This window comes from Channa argus, chromosome 2 (genome assembly GCF_033026475.1).
Source record: "Channa argus isolate prfri chromosome 2, Channa argus male v1.0, whole genome shotgun sequence".
NCBI classification, from domain to species: Eukaryota; Metazoa; Chordata; class Actinopteri; order Anabantiformes; family Channidae; genus Channa; species Channa argus.
In genome coordinates, this window is record NC_090198.1 from 22875473 (window position 1) to 22894951 (window position 19479).

Sequence of the window (19479 nt, forward strand, 5' to 3'; positions counted from 1 at the left end):
AAAGTGATCGCAACACGATCAGTGCACTACCCGAGCACAGTGTCCTGCTATAAATGGAGGAAAAATGGCCGGTGTTGCACTTCGCGAGACTTCGCTCAGGGAGCTCTGGCGTCACACTCCATACAGACGAGCGTGCGAGCCGTATGCGGACAGGATGACGTCGGTGAGTGTCTGTGCGGTTTAAAAGGTTTTTAAAAAGACAGATGATACGCATTAAAGGTTTAACTTATAGCTGTTGGCCAGTTCTGGTTACAGCCTGATCACGATTTTGACAGTTTTGAGTCCAGTGCTTTATTATTCTTTGTTTGAGGGGGGTGATCACTGTTTCATAATGATCTTTGCCTGAAGAAAATGTGCATTAAAGATGAAAGGAAACTGCGGCAAAGGCTACAGTTTTCACTGTGTGGCTATTGATGGATCATTTCACAACAGTAACTTTGTAATATGGAAATACTGCAAAGCGCAGTATCAACTGACATTGTAAGGGGCAGTCATGCGAGTCTCACTTGTATCAGGCAAAGTTTTATGACCTTCACTGAGCATTGGGTATACAGTATATGAATTTCTGTCAAATCAATTCACCACACAGCAGTCTAGAGCCACGTGTGAAGTATTGCTCCTAGAGCTGCTTTTTCACTTGTTTGTGAAGTCCACCAGGAGCATCGGATAACAAAAGGCCACTTTATATTATTTGCATTTTTTTCATAGAAGTACACTTTGTACGGCAGCAGGAATTTGGTGCAAATTGTTGTAATACATATTTCACTTTGTTGCCTTAAAGCAAGAGGGATGACGTTTTGTTAACATTCTCTTTCTGCATATTTGCATGTTCTGTGTTAAGAGATTAATTTTGTTGAGGTTTTCTCCCGTATTACAAAGACAAGTCAAGTGGATTCACAGTATAAACTCTAGATTACAAATAGTTTTCATGTAAGAGTATTTTAAAGTTAGGGTGGCACTTGATAAAAATTACATTTTGATTTATGTTTTCATAACTTTAAGCATTTCAAAGGTTGTGTTCAGTCATCACCAGAGGCTTTGGAACAATGCGTGAAATGAACATATCTGCAGTTCCTAGTTTTAAAGCTAATTACCAACCTAATTAATACACAGATATCATTTTTTTATTTTAAAGATCATGGTCACAATACATAGACAACAACAATCCATCATTGATTGGCAAATATGTGATGACACAGATTTGCACAATTTTAATTATTGACCCGCATAAATGATCATCAAGTTGTCAACAACAACATTACCTTTAAGGAATGATATATTCACAGATGTACTTTTTCAGGCTACGGCACACCTCATCATACCACTTTCCTTGTGCAACCACTGAAAGAACAACACAGCTCTCCCTCTTCGTTCCTGTGGGCTGCTTTTTGGAGCGGTCCCAGTTGAAGTAGCTGACTGGCAAACTGTTGACATCAACATACTGGCCTTCTTTCACTATATCTGCCACGCCAATCCAGAAGTCCTTGGATCCTGGAGCACTCCTCCCTGCGTAGTCTCTCAGTTCATTGTTTTCCATCAAGTCCCGTGGTGTTGCAAGAGTCCCACCTTGTGCAATGCAGTCTTCATTTGCTTCATGGTAATGTTTGGGTTCCTCAATTGCAAGATAACACTTCCTGTGAACTTTGATGCCACGGAGACAGACTGAAAACACAAACCACTTCATGGTTGAATTGAGATCTTGAGCAAATATATGGTATTTAAACAGTTAAAGTTTATTGAAGTTTAGTCAAAAAGTAACAGGGAAATAATCATGTAGATATTTTAAATCTGCTTTTGTGTGTGTATGTATATGTGTATATATATGTATGTGAATGTGTGTGTGTGTGTGTGTGTGTGTGTGTGTATATATATATATATATATATATATATATATATATATATATATATATATATATATATGTATGTATATATATATGTATATATATATGTATATGTGTGTATATATGTATATATATATATATAATATATGTGTGTGTGTGTGTATATACACAATGTGTGTATATATGTGTGTGTATGCATATATGTGAGTGTGTGTGTGTGTGTCTATATGTATATATAATTATTATTATTTATTTTTATTTTTTTGGGGGGGAGGATTAGCCAAGTCTCATTTTCCAATTCGACCTTTTAATTTACTGCCCTCTGCTGGAGATTCACTACACCAAGATATTCAAAATTAAATTTCAAGCTACCAATTATCTCTCAGCCATGTCGACCCTTCCCATTGACGTCTCATTGGCTTATACACAAGCAACATTGAGAGTATTCCAAAGTTATATGTACTATAACAAAATATTTCCCCATATTTTATACTCTTCTTATTGAATAAGGCATCAATTATTGAAAGACATTATTGAACAAGTGTAATGGTGTTTCTGAGTAATGAAAACTGTACCTGTCTGCAATGCCTGCATCTCTTTTAGTGAGTTTACTTCTTGCCACAACCTCTCAATCTGGGTTCTCACATCATCTCCCTCTGCAGCTGCATCTCAGTGAAGAGCAAGACCAATTGGTAAAGTAAATACTGCTATAACGTGCACTGTATTGATGAACTTAATGTGATGTATAGTTACCTCCAGACTGACGCGGTGATACAGCCTTTCTGGTGTGAGGAGGACGGCTGGAGCAGAAGTGGAGCAAGGACAAGCAAAGAACAAGGAAGACAGAGAAGTCCAGACGAGCCATGTCTGAGGCCAGTGGATCCTACAGGACAGCACACAGTGGCACACCTTGTACTTCAGCAAAAGAAACCAACAACACTGCAGGCAGCTCAATATATACTGGACTTCTGTATGCCTTTCTGGGTACTCGCCCTGCTTTGGCTGAAACTCTGTTTGTGTTTGTCCAAACATCAGGAGGAGGTATAAGGGTGGAATGATGAACAATAATTTTCTTGTTTCTGACTTTTGATAAATATTTACTTGGAAAAAAAAGTGCTCTAAGAAGTATTTTCTTTCATTTCACAAACAAACTGAAAATTCATTGACTACTTTGCTACTGCAAGACGTTGTTCACTTCATTCCATCACGTCAGGGTTGGACATGAGTGAGTCACTTTCTGATAGCTTGTTACACCTTGGTGCCAATGTGTGTCAACTGCAAAATGATACCAACCAGGACTGAAATATAGGATTCATGTACAATAACTTCATAATCTTATAACTAATAAGCGCTGAATTTACAGTTTTCAGTAAATGAAAACCAGTGGCAGAGTAAATGTTTTGCTACTTCTGCAATGTAGATCCACATATGTTTACTAGTAAAACTGCTGTTAGACCTAAGGAAGTCCAGCTCCTATTGCTGCTGCAGGGAAAGCTATTTTTAGAGTGAGATGTTGTAAACTAATGGGAGAGGGGTAGGGTAGGAGGGCTAAATAAGAAAAACCCTTGGGAAAATGAGCTGAATATAGTGGTACAACTATCAAAACCAGCTCAAATGTGGTTTGCTTTTTTCCCATCTGTCTTTCATTGCTGTAGCATTTTAAATAGCATATTTCCATATAAATTATTTCTACAGTAGCATACATACCCAAACATAATTTTTAATTAAATCTCAATCTTCTCAAGTGAATCACAGTAGTTTGTAGTGGATTTGAAATGGGACTCAATTTGCTGCACAGTATTGCCCATGTTCCACTGTATGCTTAGCCAGCATGAAAAAAAATATTTAGAAATTCTCGTGTGCTGTTCCTGAGTATTCTCTGTAACAATAATCACATTGCCACATAAATAAAGCACAGTCTGCAGCAGCTCTGATTACAATACATGAATTCTAACTTTACCAACTGCCTGCAAAGCCCACCAACTAAGTAATGTTGGAACACAATTATTAACTACACAAGCATTTTTCTCATTCCTGATTTTGAGACACATACTGTATTACTTCAACATCACAAACATATTTAATCTGCCATTTACAGAATATCAAAAAACCGTTACTTTGTTGCCATCTGGTGCATAGAAATTATGCAGGATGTGCTGTATACTCAAATTATATTGCAAATTCTGAAATGTAATGTAAGGTCTACTGTAAAGCAACAACAAGCATTTTTTGTGGAGACATGCATACAGATAAAAACTCATTATCCTCTCTGATTTCATAAGCTCAAAATAAATACATCTTTAAGATATATTTTAGAAAACAAATGTTTGCTAAAAATACCAAAAGAGAAGAAGTAAAACCTACAAATGTTATTTGTAAAGAACTGAATGTTAAATCTTATGAAATAAAGACAGACAGGACAAAGCACAATTTGCAGACAAATTTATCAAGTAAACAGTTGCACTCAAGAAAGTACACAACAAAAGTGACAAAAATATACATACACAGGTAAACTGTATTTTAGTGAATTTTGTGAACACGCAACTGCTAAACAGTTTTAATACGGCCACACACACACACTCACTCACTCAAAAACATGCACTTTCTCTCAGACACGCATACATAAACAGACCTGACGGTGAAGGCATCAAAACTGAGGTGTGTATTCACAGCATCTACACATTGTTAATGCTATTTCCAAGTCTAGAAATCAATTTCTAAAATTAACATTACCTAAATGCATCCATTAACAGTCTCTCTACTGTCAATCAGCTTGAAAGCATGCACTGTTTAATTGCAGTGTTTAGTTAGTTTTGCTTTTGTTAAGTTGATACATGTTTAATTTCTTAAGTTGTCATGATTATGAAACACTGGCTTATTTAGATTTTTCTAGAGTTGATTAAACACTTTTGTATTTACAGTAAAGCGATACATAATTCAGATGACTAGCCAATATAAAATGCACTTAATAGGCAACAAATGGTGATAAAGAATAATTCGGTTTGTTTTTTGCTTAGAAATTAAAGACCAGTCATCTGAATATGGGACTGCAGCATAAACATACTGTATGTTTTCTGTCAGCTGTTCTTCTTCTTTTTAGGAACAGCTCACAGATATAGAGTAGAGGGCATCATACTTATATGAAGTAATACGCAGTGTTGCCCAATCCTCTATCACCCTGCCTTTATACACCTGCTCAGTCTTATGGCACTTTTGATGTGAGGCACCAGCAAGTAAACAACTTTGGTCCATCAAGCAAAGCAGAAACTTCTCAAACCGCTGACTCCAGCCTGACTATTTTATGATCCTCCCCCAAAAATCTAAACCTAAATATATTTAACAAGAATTTGAAATTGTTACACATTTGACATCTTCAAACTCTGATTTATTCTGATTAAGTTTTCATTACCTGAAGATCCATGTAAACCTGTCTGGTGTCCTATATCCTTTATTTTAGTGAAAGTTCTAAATATACAGCTTAGTGGGAAAATATGCACTGTTTAACCAAGTAAACAGACTCTCCTTACTACAAATTATATTATTTTTTGAGGAAGATTTTTTTTATGCACCCATTTACATATTCCAGTTATAAATACCTTTTTTGTTAGTTTGTTCAATGTGAACCTTACATTAGGAAAGCATTTCAAGTAAGACTTGTTTGTAGCTCAAAGGCACTGGTGATCTTATAAGAAGAAGAAAATACCATGCAAATATACACAGACCTGTCTGTCTATCCTAATTTACACATTATAATTGGAACATCAAAAAGTGATGCACTCTCCTGGTTAGAAACATAACAAAACTGGGGTAATTTTCTCAAACTTAAGTCAGTTGTTTGCACACTGAGGACAGGTGTGAATGAAACCTTTAGACATGCTAAGCTTGTGACAGTATCTAACAGGCATGGTACCTTCCAACACACAGAAAAAGAACCAATTGTTTTAAAATATCTTCAAGCTGAAAAAAGTACTAAAAGAAAAAAGGGATTGACATTGCTTTTATATACACACACTATTTTGAAATAGTTAGGGATATTCGTCTCTCAGGTGAAATTTCAGAACGGATCCAAAATGCACTAGAACCTTTACAGGTGAACTTAATTTGCACACATCCTACTTTTTAACGATTCAGTACTTACTGCATAAAATGCTAACAAGGTAATTAACCGGAAAAATCTGATCCATGAATCTACCACTAAATGTTCTGGTTCAATGGAAATTTGTATTTAAACAGTCCTCTCTCATCATGCTGTTCAAACACATTTTGACATCATGAGATCATGACGATACCTAACAATTAACAAGTCATTGATTTTTTTTGTTGTTGTTGTTTTATATCCACCACTATTGTTAGCTTTTGTTTCAATAAATTGTTTGAAATGAAGCAATTAGTATTACATGCTTCTACGTAAATGCCCTATTTTCATGATATAATATCACCGTAGCATACATTACATTTTCAATAAATTTCACCCGAAAGTTGAATATTCCTAATGTTTTGTGTAGATAGATTTTGCAATATCACTATAACCCAATTATTTATGACTTTTTGATTTCATTTATTGTATTACTTGAATTGTTCTGTTTAATTGAAAAAGAAAAGTAGAATCTGATTTTCTATTACTCAAAACATTTTTCTTTCATTACTTTCGTCAGCTTCAGTTTATTGTTTTAGTTATTTGAGAATAATTTGTGTGTTTCTTCTTTTCTTTGTGGAAGGGTACCAACAATCGTCCACGTCTGTATATGCTTTTTGTAAACCTATTTTTTAAAGGTACTAAAGTCGTAAGCACAAGTCAGCAAGTTTCATTGCTTCAGTCTGTTGCTTATCATTAAACTAGCAGCAAATACAAGATACTGTAAAGTTGGCTGTATTTTATATGTATATATAGTATTGGCTGACAAAACAATACTTCATAATACAGTAAAGAAAGTAACAATTCTAGAATGAGAAAAATGCACTTGAGAAATCGACTTTGTGGCAAATATTTTGTTTACCCAAAACCTTTGCTTGACCAATCTACTGACAAACAATAGGTAACAGACAAGAGGCACAAACACATACTGTACATACATACATACATGCATACAGCACTGCACAACACTTGTGTGTGGATCTTTTCTTCTGTGGTGAACCTGTGCAGCCGCCCCAGTCTCTAAGCATGTTGCCGTGGGGGTTGTTGGGTCTAATGGATAAAAGGCATTCGCTCCTTGCTGTCATTGTCTCCCTCGGGCTCCTCCTCTTCCTCTCCTGCTTCACTGGTCTCTGTGCTGTCACTGGCCATCTAGTAGTAAAATGTTATTCCTTCTATCATTAACTGTACACTGAGGTGCCCATATAAAAAAGAAACAGGTGGAATAAAAGGGAGCTGACATCAAGTAGCACAGTGAATGTATAAATGTGTTTTCTTCTACCGAGCAGCTGTTTACAGGGTCTGTGCTTTCATAATGATCCTGTCTGTACATCTAATGAGTTTACTTGTTTTTATTTAGACATCACCATGGAAACAACTGATCTCAAACAGTGGGAAATCCTACTTGCTACCTACTGAAAATGTGCTGTAGGCATCCATAACAAATAACACAGCAGGTCACTGATAGCTGTGTGAAAAGTCCTGTTGCACGAGTTATTGTAGAATTGCAACAAAAAGTCTTAACTTTGAGATCAATGCTTATTGATTTACAAAGCTCAAATGGCCACAGAGCTACCTGATAATGGTTTGTGATAGCTTCAATCCTGCAAGTAACTTGGAAAAAAAACATTTTGAATTGTTGTCATTACCAAAGGGGTGGGAGACTTCTCGAGATCCAGAATGAGTTTTCCTATGTTGACTCTATCATGAATTCTCTGCATGGCCTCTTTTACCTAAAAAAGGAAAACAAATAAAATTGTGTAGTTAATTTTGGTTCAGAGATTTAGATCTTTACTGTGGTTAGTGTAGAGTAGAGTGGTCAGGATGGGAAAAGTGTAATGCTGGTCCTGATAGACAGGTGTCAGCACACACAATGTACAGTTATGTTCAAAAGCTTGCATCCCCTTGTGTCAAAAAGAATTAAAAGTAAAATTTATCAACATAATAGTAAATGAACATTCAGTTTATTGAACTGTTTTTTTTTTTTTATCAGAAATTAATTATTTTATTATGACATTTCAGTGCAAACCTAAACACAAACTATGCATGCCACAGTGTCCAAAAGTCATCACATGATGGTGGATTTGAAGTAAAGTCTGTATGGTTGGAGTTTGCACTAAAACAATGCATACCCACATACCTGACTCTAGCTTTAATTGATAGGTAACTGTACTGGATATTTTAAGATCCAGGCCCAATGACAAGCTTTAACTGGAGCAACAATTTCTACCACAGATTATCCAGCAGGTCAAGACTGCTCATTAAATCCTTTCTGAATTATTGTGTAAAGAACAATCCACACATCATGATATGTTCTCAGGGTTTGATACCTTGCTTTCTCATGACAGTCCACACTGAGACACAACTGAATGTGCCTCTTTGTCTGGTTGCCATTGTATTACATGTTTTCATTTGCTAAAAGAAATATGGGCAATCCAGCCAAGAGAAAAATTAGGTCAAAAACTTGTCCAGCATTTTTCCTCGATAGGTTCAACTTACATTGTGATGCATGTGGGTGAAAAGGGACTTTGTGTACAATGGCCAGTAACCACTGTGAAATATCATATGTCGGTTCACTTTTTTTTAGCATCCCAAATAGCATTTGACATCAATGAGAATTTTTCTTACTGAAACTCTTATTGTGTTCTAATCACGCACATTAACTTTTCATTCCAGAAAAAAAGGTTGCCATGGTCAGCATGTAAACTAACGCCCTCTGAATTCTCTTTCCAAATGAGACAGACTGTGCCCCTGACAGTACATCCCACGCCATCCTCCTCTCTAATGAGATTCTTCATGGGCGATGGTTCCAGTGAATGGCCTGAGCAATCTGCCAAAGTTTAGTGACAACAGAACGGGGGAGGTTTCCCATGAGAAATGAAACTCTGAAGACAACAGTGATTTGATCGGCACATTCTCACTCACACCGTAGATAGAAAGCTCAGAATGACCAAATAATCCAAGTACCAAGAAAATCAGGCAAAACTTTATGCTGAAGAAATGGCTGTAACTTAAAATGTGTAGTTTTACAATTGTAGTTACTGGAAATTGAAATCAAACCTGCCTAATAAGACAGCTTTCACCTTTTGACCTTATGGTTATAGCTGGACAAGGCCCCACTCAGGGCGCATTCAGCAGTGGCAGCGTACTGTCTAGTGCATTTACATTTATCTAAGTCTAGTGCTAAATTAAAAGAATTTTTTAAAATTATATATGTATATTCGACAGATATACATCTTAGGGACTAAACAGATTCTAAATAGTTATGTCTACAAAGTTCAGTGTCTATGCCCGCAGCCACTAACTGTGCATTTTAATTTCTTTTATTTTCTTTGTATCAAGCAATCACAGCCTTTATAACAATGCATTACACCTAGCAATAGAGTCAACAACACCTCCTCACGGAGGTGTTTTTACCTGAATTACTTCCAGGTTTGGATTATTCTCTAGAAATGCTTAGGCTAAGTTACAGTAGGAGCTCTCCGAGTGAATTCAAACAATGATTGTGAATACAGCCCTGGTGCAACAAAGACCACAAAAAGTGGTCTTGTAAAAAAGAAAAATTAGGAGCATAGAAGAAAGAGAGAAAACCATGAAGAAACTCTGTGAACTTTTACCTTTGTCTCATAACAGCTAATGAGATATTTAACAGCGTCTGAGCGAGACCACAAGACAAAGTGGTGTGTTTATGTTTTTAACAGCCGCCAGACCATGTTTAACTACATTTTCCTTTCAGCGTATGCTCAGCACTGCTTCAGCAAGGTAACCCTTAATATTTCACGGTGCTGATGATGATGATGATGATCCAATGCTAATAATGTAAACATCGTGATTAGAGTAGGTGTGTATTCACTGGCCAAAGACTCTCCAGAAATGGAATAACCACATTTATACAGGGAGACTCTAAGTGTTTGTAGCAAAGTGATCGATGCACGGTCTGCTAGGTTTTGTGTGGGTGGAAAATGATTGTGGAACAGGAAGATGCAACCTATCCACCATGTGTGGAAGAATTTCCAAGAACAGCTGGTAGATGGTGTTCTACAGAAGGCAGCACTGACAAACAACAGATTATATATTGTCCTGGATCTTTGCATAAAATATTCTCCTACGTCTGGGCAATCAGTTGGATGCGTGTTAGTACTGATCTTTTTGTATCTTTATACTGTTGACCTTGCTGTCTTAAGGTCTCTGATTGCCCAGGCTCTTACCTCCTCCAACGCCCACAAGGAGTCCACCACCGGCTTGATCTTTTTTTGGTCATAGAGACACAAAAGTTTGTCCATCACTGTTTTTACAAGATTACATCTCCCTTGTTTGAAGAGGAGGTTGAGGAGAGAGAATCCAGCTATGACTTTGTTCTCCTCATACAGTTTTATTGGATTCACCTTCTCCACCTGCCACCACTGCAAAAAAAGAAAAAAAAAAAAAAGACAGAGAGGCATGAGTGACTCATTTGTCTCTGTGTGTCTCATTGGCCATAAAATGTTCACTGGGTAGTAACAGGGTACTGTTACTTCAAATGTTGATGACAGACTGCATCTCTGACTCACAGATTTCGCGAAGCTGAAGAAACTCTTTGTTTCCCCAGTTACCATGTTTGATGCGCCTGAAAAAACAAAAATAACAGGATTGCTGTATGCTGCGCAAAAAGCAGGACAAAAGTGACTGGTCAGTAACAGACAGTAAAAAAGCACGTAGGGGTGGGGGAGGAACAGTTGGCACCTTCAGACCCTCAGAATAATGCAAGCAGGCTTTTGCACATATTCAGTAGAAGTAAAAGTAATGAATAAATCTCCTTCTAATGCTGTTTCATGATTCATAAGGCTTACTAAAGTAATTAAATTAGATAAGAATTGCAGCTCTGGAGGACAGTACATTTAATTTGCAGTCTGCCTAGTTTGTTTTATTCAAGTGAGCAACCTTATTTCACACAAAGTGCAGCTGTCAACACATTAGATAAATAAAAGAGCAGTCTTTTACAAGAATATTTCATCCTCTGGGTTTTCTAGACTAGACTTAGACGAGATTATCAATACCGGTTTCATGTCTGTCAGTTAAAAATGATGCCACAACTTGGTTTAGATTAGCATACAGAATGGAAGTAGGAGAAAATGCATAGCCGGCTTCTGTCAGATAAAGTCTTCCCACGAGTGCCTTAACAATCTCACTTATTTGCAAGTGTTACATTAACACACAATGAATCCAAAAGTATTGTTCTCACCATAGAGGATGTAAGTTCCCAATGGCTTCAGCAGATTCAGGCCTTTCCCTGTGTTCTCCCCACTCAGACAGTCCAGCAAGATGTCTACACCCTGTGGAGAAATCCTAAAACACCACAGAATAGTAAAGATCCAATCCACTAAAAAAACAAAACAAACAAAACCCAAAACAATTGATATAACAAATGTTTAAAGAAGGTAATATGGCTGACACAGTATCTCAGAGCCCTAGTTAATGTCTTAAAATCTCTTGTATCATCTAAAAAAGGTTTAAAACTGTTGGTAAAATGAAAAATATTATTATTTTGAGAAAAGAAATAAGTTCTAGTATTGTTTTAAAAAAGATTAATTTGAGTCAAGTGTAATTTCTTTTAATTTCGATGATTATGACATCTAATGAAAATCCCAAATTCAGTATCTTAGAAAATTAGAATATTACTTAAGACAAATACAAAGAAAGGATTTTTAGAAATCTTGGCCAACTGAAAAGTATGAACATGAAAAGTATGAGCATGTACAGCACTCAATGCTTAGTTGGGCTCCTTTTGCCTGAAGTACTGCAGCAATGCGGCATGGAGTCGATCAGTCTGTGGTTCTGCTCAGGTGTTATGAGAGACCAGGTTGCTCTGATAGTGGCCTTCATCTCTTCTGCATTGTTGGGTCTGGCATACTGCATCTTCCTCTTCCCAAGGTCAGGCGAGTTTGCGTGTCAATCAAGAACAGGGATACCATGGTCCTTAAACCAGGTACTGGTAGATTTGGTGTGTGTGCAGGTGCAGGTGCTGGAAAATGAAATCTGCATCTCCATAAAGTAGGTCAGCAGCAGGAAGCAGGAACTGCTCTAAATCGTCCTGGTATACAGCTGCATTGACCTTGGAGCTCAGAAAACACAGTGGAGCAACACCAGCAGATGACATCGCACCAAAAACATCACTGACTGTGGAAACTTTACACTGGACCTCAAGCAACATGGATTCTGTGCCTCTCCTCTCCTCCTCCAGACTCTGGGACCCTGATTTCCAAAGGAAATGCAAAATTTACTTTAATTAGAGACATAACTTTGGACCACTCAGCACTAGTCCAGTCCTTTTTGAGACGCTTCTGACGCTGTCTGTTGTTCAAGAGCGGCTTGACGCAAGAATGCGACAGCTGAAACCCATGTCTTGCATACGTCTGTGCGTAGTGGTTCTTGAAGCACTGACTCCAGCAGCAGTCCACTCTTTGTGAATCTCCCCCACATTTTTGAATGGGTTTCGTTTCACAATTCTCTCCAGGGTGCGGTTATCACTATTGCTTGTACATTTTTTTCTACCACATCTTTTCCTTCCCTTCGCTAATGTGCTTCTACACAGAGCTCTGTGAACAGCCAGCCTCTTTTGCGATGACCTTTTGTGTCTCACCCTCCTTGTGCAAGGTGTCAATGGTCGTCTTTTGGACAACTGTCAAATCAGCACTCTTCCCCAAGATTGTGTAGCCTACAGAGACAATTTAAAGGCCTTTGCAGATGTTTTGAGTAAATTAGCTGATTTGAGTGTGGAAAAATCCTTTCTTTGTATTGGTATTAATATTCTAATTTTCTGAGATACTGAATTTGGGGTTTGCATTAGTTGTAAGATATAATCATGAAAAGAAAAAATTTAAAAGAAATAAACACTTGAAATATATCAGTATAACAAACAAATTTAATTTGTTAACCCTTTTAACTTTAGCGTTTGGGCTGTTGTTTGGTCAAAACACGCAATTTGAAATCATGATCATGGGCTGTAATTGGTATTTTTCACTATTTTTCAGATAAGACAAAGTACAATGAGAGGCCAGTACTGTAAGACTGTACTACTTTGATTATGACTATTTTTTCACTAACTGTAAACATGCTGAACACATCCTACGAGACCATATATTCATCCTTCAGGTTTTGTTTAATCACGCATTCATAAGAGGGAAGCACTGATTCTCTAGAGTATTAGTCTTGAGAAAAAGTTGCAACATGCAACCCACGTTTTTCTTTTTGACTCTGCCTACAGTTTTCTTATAAAGAGTTTATGGATGTTGTTCAGTGCCCACATCACTCCTCCTAGATAACTCACTAAATATCATGATACAGGAGGTTTGTGTTGTTATTGCACACAGAATCAATCTGAAAAAAAATGTTTGCCATAATTAGACTCATTAAAGCTACAGGAACGAAAAAATGAATGGCATGTTATTATCAAAGGGGACTATAATTCCTTCCTTACGTTTCTGCCTTGTGGCTCCAGACACCTGCTTGGCTAAACTGCTTGGTGGTCTCGTGATTCCCAAGGTTTTTGCTTTTTGTAAAAAGACTAATTTAACTGTACTTTGCTCTTGATCCTGAGAAGAATGTGTGAGCCTAAGAGATGAAAGGCACATTAATCCACTCCCATTGTTGATATGTAGTTAGAAAGCTTGAAACATTCTGTGCTAATGTAACAACATTTGAATTTCTATGCACCACGTGTTACAATAATGGGTTATATACTCCATATACTATATCTATGAAGTTTGTATAACTTTAGCTATACATTCACTGGCCACTTCATTAGGTACACCTGTACGATCGAATGCAATCCAACAAAAAAACTCTGCTATAAACTCTACTTTTACAATCTGTTTTTAAGTTGAAACTATCAGAAAGGTGATAATTCTACTATGTGTTTATTATTGAGGTCAGTGGGTGGTGGAGTCGAACTAGAGTGCATTATATTAAGTGGCGGTTCTTCAGTTTTGGCCATTATATTTAAAATTAATGAGGGGGCCAAAACACTGTACACTACATAGAGTATAGGGTATATCAACCCTGGTATACTTAACACTATACCCAATAGCAATCTTAGACTCTGGGCAGCCCCTTCCCCCCACTGTTTTTCTTCCATTTTTCATTTTACCTTTGATTGTGGTGAAACAGAAAACTTTTCATTGTATACATTGTCTGCATGAACGTTCTAAGTACTGATGCTGACTTTCCTAACTAACAGTCCCACCCAAAGTGGTAGGTCATACTTAGGTTGTTTTTGGGACGGCTGCAGTGGACTCTATAGTGCCTTTATTAGAGGTTTTAAGAGATTGAAAAATTGGGCAGTATGAATAGCAGTGGTGTCCCTCTTTCTAAATGATTTCCATTTCAAACCATTTGCTTGGTTTACTTCTCCTGACAGTACAGCTGAGTAAACCACAAATTAGAGTAAATTAACCCATTGATACTGGTCTGTAAAGTGACAGAGGCCATGTGAAAATTCACAGAATAATCAACAGCTTGGTGGCATTTTAATTTTTTTTTTTTTTAAATGAATAAAAACAGCATTTCATTCCATCCCATCTCCAGCAGTATCTGCTACAATGTGTTTGTTTGTAATGCAGCTGAAAGTGTGCCGTGTTGTGGATTGGATGTGTAGGATATCAATGCTTAGCTTTAATTGGCTAAGATGTTCCACACTCCCAGCACAGACCTCCGCCCTGCACAGTGCTGTTGTGTTACCATGGAGACCATGGTCACACAAGACCAAAGAAGGCAGCTGGTAACATCTGCATCCTTGCACAGACGCTCAGCGAGGTCAGTGTTATCACATTAGTTCACATGGAAAACATGCCAAGTGCCAACTTTCTGCCTTCAAATTCAATCTTATTTTAACCATTAATTACATAAGTAATACAGAAAAACTTCCCATTCTTACTTTTTGATTTCTTGTATATAATCAACATTTCTGTCAAACAGGTGAGTCACAGAGTCTCTGATGGCTGCATGTTTGAAACTTGAAGCAATCCCAAACACAGTGACATTAGGTACAGTAGAGCACAACTGAGCCACAGCTTGACCCTGAAAAAAAAAAAAAAAAAACTGTTGCAACAATTTATCAGGGCATGAGATCACAAAGGCTAAATTTACCAAAAACACATAAAGCAACACAATTCAGTGACACAATATACACCTACATACAAAACTGGACATATTTTGTAGATATACCAATAAGTTATGTGATGCGTTTGATTGTTTGGTTATAATTCAGCATATCAACACATTCTGAATGGTACTGCATTTCAAAATTCCTAATAATTCAATTTTAATTACTATAATGTTTTAGACAGAAATTATGTGGAGTCTAGTGCATATTTTTATTTTGCAATGTGACATAAACAAAAGCAAACAAAGAACTTGCCCCATTTTTAGGGAGCTGTCACTTATATTGAGACTTTGACAAAATTGCTCAAATTGTTTAGTGGCTGTGCAGAAGGCATAACAAAGAAAAAGAGACTTACCACACCACCACCTGCTGAGTGGACCAACACTGACATCCCCTCTTGCAGATTAGCAACCTCAAAGAGCATCATATAGGCAGCCACAAAGTTCAGGGAGAACGCTGCAGCCTCAGCAAAAGTCATTTCATCAGGCATCTTATAGACAAAATCCACTGGTGTGCAAACCACTTCTGCCCAGGCATTGTAATTAACAAAAGCCATAACTCTGTCACCTATCTGAAAGAAACATGTTAGGTTAGGTCATGTGGCACAAAGGCAGAAATGATCTGTACAGTCCATTGTTCATCATAACTACTCTTAAAGCACGTGCTTCCAACTGCATTTGTGGATTTGTTGGATAGACAGTGACAACATTTAGTCATAGATCACCACACTGGGAACCTGCGATTTCACTGACCTCGAATCCCTTTGTGTTTTCACCCACTGATTCGACTATTCCTGAGCACTCAAACCCAGGGACCAGAGGTGGTTTCGGAGGATTATCAATAATCCCCTGACGTACCATCAGGTCCAGGAAATTCAAGCCACTGCAACAAGTAATAAACGCAAACTTACAATAGATCCATCTGATTCAACTTTTAGATAAATCCTCTCTCTGATCACTAATTTATATGATAATTCATACTTAATTGATAACCAGTAGCTATGACCTGAAATTGTATGCGATGATGAGATTTGGGTTTGGCTGGTGGTGAGTCACTGGCCATCTCTGTGTGAACACAAGGCCACATTCAACAGGCATTTTCCATGAAACAAAAACAGAATACACTTTAATTTCCCTAAAGTGAGATTGTGCTGACACTGGCAGCTTAAAGTTGGAATGAGCTAATCAACCAATATGCAGTAAACAGAGCGGTTATACAGTAGGTACTGCAATTTAAAATGACTGAATCTGCTTGAAATCTGCTGCTTGGACTGACCAGCCAGCCAACCTCATGTACTACAAGACCTGTGGCTTCATGACAGCGAAATTCCCCGAGAAACGATGTGCACGCTGGTCAGAAACACCGAGGGAATAAAGTCTCACAGCACAGAGCACCATCCAAACGCAGGACAGATATCATCATATTTACCAAGCTTTAACGCGGATCTTCACTTCACCCTCCTGAGGCTCGGGCATTGCCTTCTTGGTTACCCTGAGTTTGTTAAGACCTCCAAAGCCGGCCAGTATCACCGCTCGCATTTCTTTGGCATCGCCAGACGTTTCGATGTTGTCCGTTTCTTTCCTAACATTCTTCTCTATCATGAACTCGGTTTCCTCTGTCATATCTGCTCCTTCTTTAGCCATGTCGGAGACCAGCTGCTCCTCCTCGGGGGTTCAGATTGATGTGGTGCGCAGCCTGCACACAGCCCGGCGCTGTATGGGTGGATGGTTATTAACAGTGCAGCCTGGAATCTTACTGTCTAGTGTTATTCACTCAGAGTTAATTACATTTTTTTTTCATACCAACAGCATCCAGGCTAATATCACTAAAGTTTGCCAAATAAATCTGGAGGATAATTCAGCCAGGCTCATTGTAATTGGTTGCAGCGTGTATGAGGTATGAAGTGCACCATCTCCTGGTGAAGAAAACTGGATGTGTAAAACTGGATCTACGCTGCAGGACAGACTCAGCATTTTACATGTCTGTCGTGTCCTGTGTACATAATTGGGGCCAAACTTCACAATCCCCGATATCTGTGGAAAAATGTATTACAACGTCTGAAGACGAAGACATTTCCAAAATGTGTCCCTTAAGATAACAAGTTCCCTCTTTGTCTTACTTTGTTCCACTATGTCTCAACATGCAAACCTGTCCACGGAAACATTTAGGGGATTTTGCAGAAAAAAAGACATTTGAAAGATAACCAGTTGATTTAAAAATAAATAAATAAATAAGGCCCATATTTGCTTTTTAGGCCCATAGTAGCTGAACGTTGATTTGTCATAATTTAAATGACTTCACTATATTTTAGATGGCAATATTCAGTTTTACTCCTCAATATTATCTGACACTTATACTATCTGGAGAAACAAAAAACACCCAACAGTGTTGATACATTTACTGACAATTACACAAATGCAAATTAATTAGCAGATAACCATTCAAGCTCTAACCAAATCACTGTTACGGTTTTTGAAATGAGAGGATGTGTTTTAACATTACATTTAATTACTTTATCTTTTTTACATTTTAATATGTTTAACTATTTGGTTCATCAAAACAATTATTGTGAAGATGCAAATTTGGACTCAGATCAAGATAACTGGTGCAATAAACAAAGAAAAGAGAGGGTCCCTCTCTATTTTCCTTGTTTTACAATGGCAGCAAAACATAACCAATTTTTACAGTATTAATATTCCAAATAACTACATAACCACTAACGTCTTTTTTGCAAATTTGACTGTAAACTATTTTAATAATAAACATCTCCATAGTACTTCAAGTAAGATGCGAGTGTGTGTGGGGGGGCTTTCTAATGTAACTTTGCATTATCAGTGCATAGATACCATAAATACATAATCAACATGCAATCCAAAGGCAAGAGACAAATGTATAATCATTCAACTTCCAAGATACTGCAACATATATATTATGATTACAGTGTCAGTAGCATTGTAAAATGATGCCCCCCAAACTTATTTATCCCTTGTTAAACACAAGGCTCAGAAGCATTTCTTCAACATTCAGAATTGCTGTATTTACTTACTTCCTAGGCTGCATCATTTCGACTGAGCAGACCGCAAACATGGGAAGAACACTTTACATTTTTCTAGTGTTTTACAAAGTCACTGTCATATCATAGCCTTCAGTTTTATAGATTGTCTCAGAGGAGACGTCGTCTCAGTTTAGTTTAGGTCCTTTAAGTTAAACTAGAGTAATCTTACATTTATTACACCATAACTGACAGAGAACTGCTTATTTCTGCCACTGGCACATAGGATGTCCCCTCTAAACTGTACATTCATAATAAACCGAGTAAGCTATGGAAAAGGGTGAAAGTTCCCAATGGCAGGACATCTCTAATGTTTTGGAACATCTGTGAATATTCGAAGTCCATGCATTCCTTGAATCTCATCCTTGAGTGCCTGTGGAGGACAATTGCAATTAGTGTAAAAAGAAAGAAGACTGTATGTATATAATACTTAATATATTAGTATACATTAGTCAAATTGTACAATTTAAGATACTGTATCAATACTTTATGTAGCTTATTCACAATCTTGCTGCCTGGTATTATGACTTACCTGATTGACTAATTGGTGCTGTTGAATAGTCCTCTTTCCTTTGAACTCACTGGACTCCACGTGGATCTCATACATGGCCCCACAACCACCTACAGCAGATGATCACACAAACAACAAAGTATTAAAAATATTTGCAAACTAAAAATTATCTATTAAAAAAAAACAGTTTGAGGCAGCACATAAAATCACGCGAGATTATTTTAGTTCACAGCAAAATCAAGCATAAGAAATTGAACTGTGTTTAAGAAAACACGCTCATGTGAGAAGCAAATATGTAGTTGATCAACGTTATCAGGTTAGCAAATGTCATACGAGTTTACCTGATATATCCACAACTTTGAGCGAGGAAGCTAACGGAAACTTCTCCTTCAGTATCTTTGCGATGCGGACTTCTCCGTCTGTTTGTGTGGACAAACATCTGCGCGCCGGGCTGGAAACAACAACCTGAAGAGGCAAACACGAGGAGCAGAAAGTGTCAAGTTAGCAAGTCGCTGTCGGTTCACCCACAGAGCTGCAGCAAAAGGTAAAGTATTTTTACTTGATTACGACGAAGAACCCGTAGAGCAGACACCACACTACAACTCAAGCTCCGTTTACACGCCAACATTTTGGGAAGCTTAGTGTCAGGTTAGTTATGAAACGTTTAATAAATCTGTAATGTTTTGTTTGTTCAGCGAGACATGTCCTCAAAGCGCCTCGTCCCAGTTTGATGACGTCGATCATCCGGGAACTTAACGATTGCGAACATCAGGATGATTAGAAAATATTTAGTGAAATAATTAA

The 19479-nt window shown here is 37.5% G+C and overlaps 3 protein-coding genes and 1 long non-coding RNA gene across 7 annotated transcripts; 1 reads left to right on the forward strand and 3 right to left on the reverse strand.

The window, feature by feature from the left end:
• The first annotated feature begins 30 nt into the window (after positions 1-30).
• LOC137123070 (uncharacterized) lies at positions 31-4428 on the forward strand. 2 transcript variants are annotated; one of them, XR_010913799.1, is made up of 3 exons: positions 31-163; positions 1301-1714; positions 2591-4428. It is a non-coding gene; the product is annotated as an uncharacterized lncRNA (long non-coding RNA). The 2 variants fall into 2 exon arrangements; XR_010913798.1 differs by lacking the exon at positions 2591-4428 and adding an exon at positions 2445-2578.
• clec3a (C-type lectin domain family 3, member A) lies at positions 945-2735 on the reverse strand. Of its 2 annotated transcripts, none has more exons than XM_067496516.1 (3): positions 2595-2733; positions 2417-2509; positions 945-1662 (listed from the first exon to the last, which is right to left on the reverse strand). In XM_067496516.1, exons 1-3 carry the CDS (start codon positions 2704-2706, stop codon positions 1265-1267), a joined length of 603 nt encoding a protein of 200 aa, XP_067352617.1. In that variant the 5' UTR covers positions 2707-2733; the 3' UTR covers positions 945-1264. The 2 variants fall into 2 exon arrangements, with proteins under 2 accessions (XP_067352617.1, XP_067352618.1); XM_067496517.1 differs by having other exon boundaries at positions 1103-1662; positions 2417-2503; positions 2595-2735.
• Positions 4269-17360, reverse strand: vat1l (vesicle amine transport 1-like). 2 transcript variants are annotated; one of them, XM_067496511.1, is made up of 9 exons: positions 16541-17360; positions 15865-15994; positions 15468-15683; positions 14885-15027; positions 11195-11298; positions 10524-10579; positions 10359-10376; positions 7623-7706; positions 4269-7125 (listed from the first exon to the last, which is right to left on the reverse strand). In XM_067496511.1, exons 1-9 carry the CDS (start codon positions 16753-16755, stop codon positions 7027-7029), a joined length of 1065 nt encoding a protein of 354 aa, XP_067352612.1. In that variant the 5' UTR covers positions 16756-17360; the 3' UTR covers positions 4269-7026. The 2 variants fall into 2 exon arrangements, with proteins under 2 accessions (XP_067352612.1, XP_067352611.1); XM_067496510.1 differs by having other exon boundaries at positions 10182-10376.
• A 135-nt stretch (positions 17361-17495) lies between these two features.
• On the reverse strand, positions 17496-19409 carry bola3 (bolA family member 3). The gene is made up of 4 exons (XM_067496518.1): positions 19235-19409; positions 19017-19140; positions 18697-18785; positions 17496-18537 (listed from the first exon to the last, which is right to left on the reverse strand). Exons 1-4 carry the CDS (start codon positions 19301-19303, stop codon positions 18472-18474), a joined length of 348 nt encoding a protein of 115 aa, XP_067352619.1. The 5' UTR covers positions 19304-19409; the 3' UTR covers positions 17496-18471.
• Between the last annotated feature and the right edge of the window lie 70 nt (positions 19410-19479).

Excerpts from the sequence above, each read along its gene's own strand:
- clec3a (XM_067496516.1), bottom strand. The coding sequence starts at position 2,706 with ATGGCTCGTCTGGACTTCTCTGTCTTCCTTGTTCTTTGCTTGTCCTTG. Across the intron at positions 2,510-2,594 it reads ATCACCGCGTCAGTCTGGAG|ATGCAGCTGCAGAGGGAGAT; the intron begins GTAACTATACAT and ends CTCTTCACTGAG. Across the intron at positions 1,663-2,416 it reads GATGCAGGCATTGCAGACAG|TCTGTCTCCGTGGCATCAAA; the intron begins GTACAGTTTTCA and ends TTGTGTTTTCAG.
- vat1l (XM_067496510.1), bottom strand. The coding sequence starts at position 16,755 with ATGGCTAAAGAAGGAGCAGATATGACAGAGGAAACCGAGTTCATGATA. Across the intron at positions 15,684-15,864 it reads AAAACACAAAGGGATTCGAG|ATAGGTGACAGAGTTATGGC; the intron begins GTCAGTGAAATC and ends TGTTTCTTTCAG. Across the intron at positions 15,028-15,467 it reads ACTCAGCAGGTGGTGGTGTG|GGTCAAGCTGTGGCTCAGTT; the intron begins GTAAGTCTCTTT and ends TTTTTTTTTCAG.
- bola3 (XM_067496518.1), bottom strand. The coding sequence starts at position 19,303 with ATGTTGGCGTGTAAACGGAGCTTGAGTTGTAGTGTGGTGTCTGCTCTA. Across the intron at positions 19,141-19,234 it reads GGGTTCTTCGTCGTAATCAA|GTTGTTGTTTCCAGCCCGGC; the intron begins GTAAAAATACTT and ends TTGCCTCTTCAG. Across the intron at positions 18,786-19,016 it reads CAAAGTTGTGGATATATCAG|GTGGTTGTGGGGCCATGTAT; the intron begins GTAAACTCGTAT and ends CATCTGCTGTAG.